The sequence below is a fragment of the Notothenia coriiceps genome, unplaced genomic scaffold, assembly GCF_000735185.1.
Source record: "Notothenia coriiceps isolate Sejong01 unplaced genomic scaffold, NC01 NC01_scaffold00015416, whole genome shotgun sequence".
In the NCBI taxonomy this organism is placed as follows: domain Eukaryota; kingdom Metazoa; phylum Chordata; class Actinopteri; order Perciformes; family Nototheniidae; genus Notothenia; species Notothenia coriiceps.
The window spans coordinates 16,933-28,208 of NW_011348117.1; the positions used below are offsets into that span (position 1 = coordinate 16,933).

The 11,276-nt window shown below is 37.9% G+C and overlaps 1 protein-coding gene across 1 annotated transcript; it reads left to right on the top strand.

Annotated features, from left to right (window-relative positions):
* Positions 1 to 1,794: 1,794 nt before the first annotated feature.
* Positions 1,795 to 11,019, top strand: LOC104948919 (probable flavin-containing monoamine oxidase A). Its single transcript, XM_010775156.1, has 7 exons — positions 1,795 to 2,055; positions 2,183 to 2,270; positions 4,223 to 4,403; positions 6,065 to 6,179; positions 6,946 to 7,103; positions 8,661 to 8,750; positions 10,867 to 11,019. Exons 1-7 carry the CDS (start codon positions 1,938 to 1,940, stop codon positions 11,017 to 11,019), a joined length of 903 nt encoding a protein of 300 aa, XP_010773458.1. The 5' UTR covers positions 1,795 to 1,937.
* The last annotated feature ends 257 nt before the right edge of the window (positions 11,020 to 11,276 follow it).

An 11,276-nucleotide genomic window follows, 5' to 3' on the forward strand; every position in this document is an offset into this window, starting at 1 on the left:
GCTTGCGTTTTATGCAAATGTATTACACTATTTTATTATCCATTTTTAGAAGATAGCAGAGACAGTAAACCAGTCGAATGACACCCAAGGTGGTAGTTCTTCTTTCCAATGATATGCCCAAGAATTGCAAGTAAATGCCTCCATTATACGCCTTTGTTTACTCCCATAACATAGTGACATCACCATGTAACATACTGGCGCTTCTAGTGGTTCGCGGTTCAACACATTTTACGTTATAGGCTAGGAGACGGGACATCTCTAAGCAGTTGACTAATCACAATAGAGCTGACTAGCTAACCAATCAGAGCAGACTGGGCTCTGGTTTCAGACAGAGGGTGAAAGGAGGTGCTGCAGCACCACAGGCAGTATGTGGAAAATAAAGAGCTTCTTGAACATTAAAGCATGGAGACATGTCACAGTAGAGGCACTAAATACAATTATGAAACCCGACAATTAGCATAATCGGCCTCCTTTAAAACAACAACCACTTGCACTTCACACCTTTAATATATTCTATGTCCATAGGCATATTTTTATGTTTTCTTTTTTTTACATATTTCTTTTTTTTCATTTCAATCAAACACAGATGGCAAAAAGCACAAAAGGTGGAAAAGGCTAATTATAAAGTAAAATAGTTTTTAAAACAAATTAATAAAATAAAGTAAATTAAAGGTAAGTTAATAACAGTAGGTGATTTCATACTTTAAACTTTCTCACATTTCCTCTTGCATGGTTGTTAGTTTCATATTTTGTTGTATCTCTCTGTTGAGTCAAAACATGTTTCAGAGATTTCTTCCCATGTTTTATTTTCAATATGTTCTCAAAGCTAAGAGTCTTTTTTCACAGCTCTGCTCTCTGGTGCCATTCTGGCAACAGCTTGATATCATTTGCTGCTGATTTTCTAGTAATTACTCCAATCTGTGTACGGGTTACTAAAGGGAGATGATTGTTTTTTAAGTAAGTCCCAGTTGTTGTTGGGTTATCAATTAATAAATATCCTAATTTTATACAGTGACAGAATTTGTTTCTCTTTTCAAAACAGTGGAATCTGATGATTGGGAACATCAGACTTGTCTCGGGGCTCAAGTTGTTCAAAAAGATCCAGATTAGCCATTCAGAAAATTTGATAGAACAACCATATTCTGCTAATACATATATATTTCTTGTTAACAGAATAACTGAATTACAATCAGTGGTAAATACATTTTTGACGTATTTTTATTTAATTGACATTTGATGCTACTTCATACTTCTAATCCACTTCAAATTGAAAGAAAATTGTGTACTTTGCTGGCAGTATAAAAAGTGTTTGAAGCTATCGCTTAAAATTGTGATTATTAGTAGATCAGTTCAAATCAAGCTTTATGATAAATAGTATTCCAAAAAGGCCATTCTGAATAATGATTACCATTAGTCTTTGATTAATTTTGAAGCTAATACTTTTCTACTTTTACTTACCTAACATTTTGAATGCAATATTTATACTACTAACAGAGTATTTAAACAATGTGGTGTTATTACTTTCATTTAAGTAAGGCCTGTAAAGACCTAAGTACTTCTTTCACCTCTGCTTTTATAAAAACAGTACTTGCTGACTGCAGGGGGTGTGATCAAAACTCTGACCCTCTTATTGGTAGAAGTTTATTCATCCCCTGTGCCAGAGTTGCCAAAAACGCACAAGACCTCCCATCTGACAGAGCCTTTCCTGTTCAAATAACAAAAGCCTGTTTCTTATTACTGGAGTTTACACTGCCGATTCTCTAAAGTAGGTCAAAAGCCCATTTGTTCACAGTTCCAAAGGGCACTTTTTATGAGAGCAGCCCAGGCTTTGCAAGATAACCTAATTGATACGGAGAAAAAAGGGAATACATGTTAGATTTCTGTTTCTGACTCCACAGTTTACTAACACACGTTTAGGTTGGCACTCCAGCTCGACTATGACTGCGGACATTTGGGACGTTATTATTGTTGGCGCCGGGCTATCTGGGCTGAGTGCAGCTCATTTGCTCAGAAAAAGGAATGCCAAGTTCAGAATACTGGTACTGGAAGGAAAAGGTTTGTGGAATTGAAAGCAAATTGATGACCTGAAATGCGAGTCATTTTATACTGGATTCTTTCAGCTGTGAAATTGTTGAAAAGAGGTATGCCTCTTACAAAATCATCATCATGGTATTCCATGCAGATCGGGTGGGAGGTCGAACAGTGTCCACTGAAATACCGGCAGCTAGTGGAGTCGATCGCTGGGACTTTGGAGGGCAGTGGGTAGGAAGGTAAGGAAGAAAAACTACTGGAATAACACATATAGGAGTCATTTTTAAGAGTCACTTCAAGGATATCTTTTATTTGTAAAACTATCTATTACAAGGATTTTTTTAATTGACTAGAGACATTTGCTAATAATAAGACTTTGGTTTGTTAGCACTTGAGATGGTGCAGAGGTCCACTGAATATGGCACACATGTAAAATCATAGATTCTGGAGTGAGTTGATAGAATCAAATGGAAATATATGTGATACTTGTTACCCTTTTTATCATATAAATAAGTGCATAGGAACTTTGAGGAAATCATTAGGGTGGGCCTAATCTACAATACATGATGTAACATGTACTTAATGACTCGGGCCAAGTGGTGCAGCAGACAGCATTATCACTGGACAATGGGGCTGCGTTGGAACCAGTCAAAGATAAATGGGTAAAAACGTATGATGGTCACTCACTGTATACAATAATTGCCCATTTATGAGAACGTCTTAAGTAGGGTTACTTGTGAAAAAAAATGTAAAAGCTGGAAATATTTGAAAATGAGTCATAGATAGATTTAAGGGCACAGTGACGAATACATGGTTTATACAATTAACTGTGAAACAAATATAATGGGGATTTGTATTCTTCAATGCTTGGAAGTCTGCATTGTAGTTTCAAGGCTTTGATGCAGTGCATCTTACTGGAAATAATTTTTTCTATTTGGAAGTATTCATAAATGGATGACATGGATATGTAAGTAATGTGATTGTTGTTTTTGTTAGATGTACACAATGATAGGTAAACAAATGACGACTAAAGGCAGCGGTGGATTAAGTACTCATACTAATACTCTTGGAGTAAAAGTACAAAAGTATCAGCATCAAAATGTATTCAAAGAACAACAACAATTACTAATTTTGCACAATGGCCCCTTTCAGTAACATAAAGTGTTGAAGTACTATATAAGCCAAAGGTATTCAAAGTATCAGAAATGCATGTACCAATTATGCAGAATCGCTCATTCAAAGTATTTTATTATTAAATAATGTTATATCATCCTGTTTTATGTACACGCTTTTTGATCCTGTTATTTGTACAGACAATTTTAGAGACTTTATCACATATTCAATTGATAAGTATACAAATACTGAATTGTTTCATATGAGCATATAATGTGTTTTAGATGTAAAAAGTAAGTAGTGATAAACACATAGTGATAAAAGTACGATATTGCCTCTGAATTGCAGTGGAGTAGAAGTATAAGGTATCATAAAGTGGAAATACTCAAGTAAAGTTTAAGTGTACCGTACTAAGTTTCTTCCCACCACTGTCTACAGGTAATGGAGATCCACTATAAGCTATTAAGCACTACAGAGTCTGTCAATCATGGAAGGTTTGCTAACACAGCAAACTTGCTTCTCTCTAATGGTTCTTGCGTACATCAGCTGAACCTGTCTATTTTCATTATCTCATGAAACATTGTCTCCTCGCTGTTCCAGCCTGAGAAACTGATGTAAAAACACTTTTATAGCAACTACCTCTACCAGTCCCTCTCACAACAGTTACATCTCTCATAAGTTTTAATAGAACAATTTATTGAACGGTTACTTGTCTAAAGTCTTGTTTAAAAGAAGGAGGTTTTAGTCACGATTCAGAAATGTTCTAAAAGTAACAAGCCATCAAACCTTTTTACCTAGGAGGCGTCTCGCTGGTAGGATAAAACATGCAGTCAGCTCTTGGCAACCCAAATAGAAGAACATTGTTCAAGAGCACTTTGAAGACGTTTTAATGGAAGGGGAAAGAGCATCTCTCAGTTGCTTCATGTCAACATGTTGGCAGGTTTTTTTTCGTTGCGCAAAGGCTCACTCAAGCAGTATTGTGCACACTCTACGATCAGAATAGATGGATACATGTTCACATAACACTCTTAATTCATGGCAAAAAAATAGCATGATAACTACTTACTCTCTCTTTCAGCACTCAAACACACATCCTGGACCTCATAAAGGAGCTGGGCTTAGAGACCTATCCGCAATTCAGTATTGGCAAGAAGGTGCACCACATGGGGGGTCCAGGCGCCAAAGTTCGCACCTACAGCACCAGTATCCCTGCTCTGTCCCCACTGGTGCTGATGGACCTGACCCAGCTCCTGTGGAAGGTGAGCAGACGTCTGAGAGCTATCCTTTGAAAACCAAGAAATGACTGATAGGTATCAATACAATACCACAACATAGTTTATAAGTGGTTAAAGTATCTATGTTTATATTATTACACTGCTTTGTTGAATACTCAGTTCTGATTGGTCAGTTTAGACATTTCAGAGGTTGTACATTCTCGCAAACAGACCACTGGTAAGGAGAAAAGAGGGACTATGTGCAGTCAAATCAGCATGCAGAAAAAAGTCAGGCTATTTAATGTAAGCTATAGAAGACAAACATTATTGTTCTCCATCAGAAAAGCCGACAGGGAGATCAGGATCCTGATGTGAAGCGGAGTATCTGAACATATCCCTAGCTTAAAAAACGACCATGCATACAAATCCATTGATCTAAAAAACAAAAGAGATTATAAAAACATTACACTAACATTACATAGTCTCTATTACAACAACAACAACAACAACAACAACAACAACAACAACAACAACTATACAGACAGATCAAAGTACAGATGGATAACATGGGAATACCAGCACATTTATCGGTACAACTATACAAGTAATTTCAACTAAAGATTCAAATTTCGGTCAATGTAATGTTGACAAGACTGTTCGGTCACTATCCTTTTTTGGCACCATAACCATTTTGCAGCATTATTATTAATGAATAAGTTGTATTGTATTGTAAATGTATAGGTATACAATAATATATAGTGTATAACGTAGTTTATACATCTCTCTTGTACGGCCACTCCTCGAGTATGGGAATGTCGCTTGGTCCCCCATGTACAAAAAGGATGAGCTCATCGAGAAAATACAGAGAAGGGCAACGAAGCTGGTTCCAGAACTAAAGGACCTACCATATCAAGAACGCCTGCAAAGTCTTAAAATCCCGAGTATATATTATAGAAGGGCGAGGGGAGATATGATCGAAGTTTTCAAATATCTCCTAAACATCTACAAAACATCATGCCCACTACAACGGGATTATAACACCAGGACTCGTGGACACTGCCTCAAGTTGAAGAAACAGTACTCAAGACTGGCTATCCGCCGCAACTTTTTCAGCCTGCATGTGGTTGACTTGTGGAATGATCTGCCGGAAAGCGTTGTCACATCCAAGACGATTAACTGTCTCAAATCCCGCCTAGACCATTACTGGTCAAACATCACCTTCACTTTGGACTATGTGACTGTCGCCAGCATCCATAGTAAATAAAGAATCAGTCATCTACTTATTTATTTATTAGCGACTAAAAGGCCTTAGGCCTATTAAAGCCGTATCCTATTGATTGATTGAATATACATCAGCAGGTATACCATATTACTTTTGAAGCTAATTGTTACAACACTTTATTTTTAGAATCAACTCAATTGACATTAAAAATGGACGTTGTAGTGGTATTTAACATTTATAATACTGGGTGCTGTGTGTATGAGGACACATGTATATTCATAGCATGACAAGTACTACAAAATGTTCTGCCTAGGATCAGTGCTGAGAGGAGCAGTGGGAGGTAGAGAATGTGGGGCACGGAGCCCTGTCAGAACCATGTTTGGCAGTCTCCGACTACTCTTGTTTTGATCAATGAGATCATTTTGCTTCACAGTGGTAAAGCATTGTGCGTGAGTGTGTTGTGTTGACTCTACTTTTTACTCAGTTTGACAGATTGCTTGCCACAGTGTGCGTGCAGGATCCTTCAATGACTCCCGGTGCTGTGGAACTGGACAGTATGACTCTGCAATCGTACATTGACAAACAAGCCTGGACTTCAGGTTAGGTTTAAGAGTACTTTCAAACAAAACTTACTCCATTTTGTTCTTGTGACAATGTTTCCAAGGTTGGAGAATCATGGTGAGTAGCAAAGACTTTCAATTTAGTGATCACAAGCATTCACCACCTGGAAACTTTTAAAAGTTTCATTCATTATTTGTTGACATATTCAAGAGTGGATTAAAGTTCTCATGCCATTCTTCGAGCCACGCTGGTTAGTCCATGCAATTAAAGTGACAATAAGAGTGTGAGTGCAAATTGATTCACCAACACATTTTACCCACTATAATAATGTGTCAGAACAGAAATTCCTCACAATAAGACAATACAATTAAAAAATAAAGTACATTTACCATGATACAGAACAGTACCAAAGTACTAACAATACAAATTTGATAGGCTTCAACTATAGTTGGTTTCATGTGATGAATGACATAAATAATTGTGGATAGAAATGTTCTGTTGATTAACTAATTGTTTCTTCTCTACCTTAGAGTAATTCAGTATTTACATTAGTATTATTTAAGCCTAATCCATTTAAGACATCAAATTGGGATAATATATTGAGACTGTAATTACATATTGTTTTGATGAAATGAATGAATCCTTTCAGGTGTCTTTATGCAATGTCTTTGGTTCATTCACAGGTCAATGACAGGATACATTAGTTTGGGCACAATGCATTGGTTACAGTAACTAAGGTGACACTCTCATTTTGTCGGAACACTTTATTAATGCATGTGTGAATCATTCATTCCTTCCTGTCAGAACTAAAAGAGGAGATGGGACTGTGCAGCAGGTCCCTCTTTGGCATGGAGCCGTCCCAGATGTCCTTCCTCTTCTTCCTCATGTTTGCTGCAGCAGCGGGGGGGCTACTGGCTCTGCTGGAGAGCACTCCAGGTTGTGCACAAGAGCTAAAGATAAAGGTATGCAGCTTCTATCCTTCCCAAAGTGCATGTTGTTGAGTCGAGGGCTGTTGTGGGACAGGAGTTATTTTCTAGACTATCACTTCAGCCTCTCTATATATCTCGTTCAAACACTGTCCCACCATTTCTTTGTTGTCCTAGATGCACCATCGATTGGAAAAGTTTAAACACTTGGTGCTGTGGACTTGTATTGGATTTCCTATTTTCTATGAGCTCCCTCAGCATGGAAGTGATGGTTCCATATTGGTTTTGTTTTTTTTAAGCTATTGCTTCTGAACTTTCTCTCTCAGACTGTTGGAGTGTAAGAAAGGCTCCAGGCCATAAAGGGAAGGAAAAGATAATTGCAACAATCTATAACTGCTTTTTAGAACGGTTCTGCTACTTTTTTTTTATCTTCAGGTATGTTCTTATTAGGACATTTCGCCAATATACTGAAGGAAATATTAGCAGTCAGTGTACTGGAAGCATGAATGGTAATGACACAGATGTGGTATATTATTATAATAATAATAATAATAATAATAATAATAATAATAATAATAATAATAATAATAATATTATCATAATAATAATGAGGCATGTGGCGCAGTGGATAGAGCGTTGGTGTTCGGATCAGGGGAGCACAGGTTCAAACCCCACTGCAGTCAGCATGTCGTAGTGTCCCTGAGACACTTCACCCCAAATTGCTCCTGCGGGGATTGCCCACAGCATTGAGTATGTAAGTCGCTTTGGATAAAAGCGTCTAACAAGTGACATGTAATGTAATAATAATAATCATGATAATTCATAACAGCCAAGGTCTATTTACAATTCATAAAATATTCCAAAAAAGGTTAAAAACAGTATAAACGGACAAAAACACAAGCAGGTTAAACACGTAAGGGGCCCTGTTATGCTTTTTTTTTGGGGGGGTTCCCTTTCCTGTAATGTTTAATAGGTTTGTGAGCATGTAAATGGTCTGTAAAGGCTAAAATCTCACAGTTACCCTCCCATTGGACTCCTTTGTTTACTGCCGTGGCATAGTGACATCACTAACACCCTCCTCTAGTTGCTAGCGCTCCAAAAACATTGTAAATGATAGTCTAAGCTGGCCAGCTAACTAATCAGAGCAGACTGGGCTCTGGTTTCAGACAGAGGGTGAAAATAGGTGCTGGAGCACAGTCAGTATGAGAATAATAAATACCTTTTTGAACATTCAAGCATGGAGACATGTCACATGCAGTCGAGGGAAAAAAAATAGTAACCTGAAGATAAGAATAATAGGGCCCGTGTGAAGCCGCATCAGATGTGAGGAGTCTTATCAGTTAACAAATCAAGGCTAATGAAGGTACAAGTCACTGACAAATCCTCTTAGAAGCCAGTTCGGAGGTTGGCAGATGTCTGAGGTGAAGATGCATTAAAATGTGTACATATATAACTGGATTATCTGCATAGCTCTCTAGTCCCTATCATGGGTTTGTGGTTTAATTAATGAGTTTAATAAATAATTATTCTTCAGGCATTTTGCCCATTGGAGGTATCAATTGATTTTAATTTGCAGTGTCTGTGTCTCCACAGGGAGGCACCCAGCAGCTTTCTCAGTGTCTGGCAGAACGCGTCGGGTTCAAGAACGTCCGGCTGGGCTCTGCTGTGACGGCCATATGGCAGGTAGAGTACAGTAACAGCTCACTCAGGGACTGATGAGGCCCGACGCAGAGATAACAGCTTCCTCACTGAGGAACAGGCGGTCTGCTGTGAAGGCACTGGCTGTTCTGCCTCACTGTCCGCCTCATCCTCAGCTGAGAGACCGAGTGCTCCATGCATCCTAAAGTCAAGGGCTTTAACCCATTTTTAATAACCGATGTTTAAGTTTGTGTCATTAATCAAGCAAAGACGCAGAGAATTAACTGACTACGGGCTCTTAATTGATTATTTGTGGTACATTTACTGGTTTATATCACAGTAAAGCAATTCTTTTTTAGTTCTGGTCATTTATTGGAAGAAATACTGCGTGTAAATGAACAGATGTCATCCTAAGTTTTGGGGAATTGTGAGGAAAATATTTTCTGAAATGTAATTAGTGCTAAAAAAGTGTGTTGATTAACACTTAGAATGTCACAATATCTACTTTTAGTTTTGTTTTTTGAGTGAGTGATCAAATAATAACTTTATATTTTACACTGTTAGTTGGATAAATAAGCTATTACAAGAAGTCACCATGTTTTTGGAAAACTATTCATCAATACAATTATTTGCAGTTGAATCACTTATATTAAACATAGTTAGTTGCACACGTCTATATGCAATAATATTTAGGGTAACAGGAGGCTGTAGTGTGTCCGGACATGCACTGGATGACAGCAGTGACACCCTTCACACTTTGACAGTCTATCACAGGGCTAACACATATTGTGTGACAAGCTAACTCACATTTTGTTCCTTGAGACTTTGAGGAAAGCTCAAGCAAATGTCAGTAGCTTCGCTATCTCTACAATTAGCAAACAGTGTCTGCTTTAAAGAGCAGTTACAGTTACAGTGGTGGGACGACATGAACTCCTGAAGGGTTACAGAAGGGTTTCACTGGTCTAATGTCTTCTGAATACATTTTCCTGGATTCGAGTCAAAAGAGATAGAAATAAAATATTTTAAACTCATAATTACCAGCATCCAAAAATATCTAGCCGTCTATAAAGATAATAGCTTTGAATGTTGCACAGCGACGTTCTGTTGTGAGTTTGAATTACCACCAGAGGCTTATGTTTGGTGATGATAAACTCCAGTGAAATAAAGTAGAACATCTTTCCAACACAATGTCATTAACCCACCTCTATTTTTGTTATGTTTTCATAAAATACTACAATATCTCTTTTGCTTAGCATAATGTAACATATTCAAATACTAAACGTTATAGAACTATGTTGAATGTATAAATAGCTCAAGCCATTTTCCTTCACTTTCAGTAAATGATGAATTAACACAGTAGCTGGATTTGTGCTGTAAGGTATTTTGGCATGTCAGGAATTAATTCATAAGAAGCTCAAGTTTGAAAGGTCCAAAATCCACTTTGTCATGTCTTTTATACATAAACATGTGTCCCCTCTGTGTAAAGAGATTCTGAAAGTTTCAGGAAAAAAGATTCTCTCTCTTTTTGTCCTGATCCATTTATATAAAAACCTGTCTGAAAATGAGCTGATCAGATTTTGGCCACTTTGTCATAACGATTTTTTGGGTTGTGTAACCATTAGCCAATTACCAACCAAGGTAACCCCCCCCCCCCCAGCTTATCACCTGAATCTCCTCCTAGAACACCATTGTGTTGTTTTTAATAGTAACAGACAGAGAATCAGCACATTAGAAACAGGGCTGAAACAGAGGGGATTATGGGATGCTACAATGATCTGTTTAGTGTTTGGAGCCAAACACTTCAGAGACATGTTTTGTATATATCTGAGACCTATAATATGTTGATGAAAAACAGCATAATAGGGGACCTTTAATAAAAAGTATGCAGACATGCTGATTTTGTTTGCCCTAAAGTGGAACAATTTAGCCAATGCAATTTAAAATATGGACAATTAAGATTCTTATATATCGGGTCAGCTACTCGAAAAAGTGTACTAATTAAGTTAAATACAATCTGTGCATACCATATTACAATAAATGTGTCCAAAATCAGTCACTCAATCACACTTACAGCTCCACCACAGCAAAGGGGATGTGATGTACTAACACATACATGCAACTTGCTTATTAAACAAAGTTGTATTTGTGTGTGTTCAAACAGGATGCAGAGTGGGCCCGGGTTAGTACCACCATCAACACTTTCCTGTGCAGGACCGTGATCGTCACCTGCCCCCCTCACTTGGCAGGTCAGCTTGCGTCTCCCACCTCTGTCCACTCGCTAAATGAAATTCTCACTGATGCAGAAGGCAAATAGCCTCCTCTCGCACTAGGTCAGTCAAACGTGGCAAACTGTGCACTCATGCAGATATATCTTTGATTTTGCTAAATCTTTTCGGGCTCTGGGGTGCGGCAGTCAATTCGTTTGGAATTAAATCCATCCGAGGTCGGGCTATGGGCTGGGGAATTGCCTGGATTGAATTTTTAACCAGAGCAAAACTTTAACTTCGGGGGCTAATGTGAAATTATCGCTATGGTTGGCGGTTGAAAGTGTAAAACACGTCATTATGTCGG

Bases quoted from the DNA above. Each gene is read 5' to 3' on its own strand.
- LOC104948919 (XM_010775156.1), top strand. From the start codon at position 1,938: ATGACTGCGGACATTTGGGACGTTATTATTGTTGGCGCCGGGCTATCT. The intron at 4,404-6,064 runs GTGAGCAGACGT...CTTTTTACTCAG, and splicing joins TGACCCAGCTCCTGTGGAAG to TTTGACAGATTGCTTGCCAC. The intron at 7,104-8,660 runs GTATGCAGCTTC...GTGTCTCCACAG, and splicing joins CACAAGAGCTAAAGATAAAG to GGAGGCACCCAGCAGCTTTC.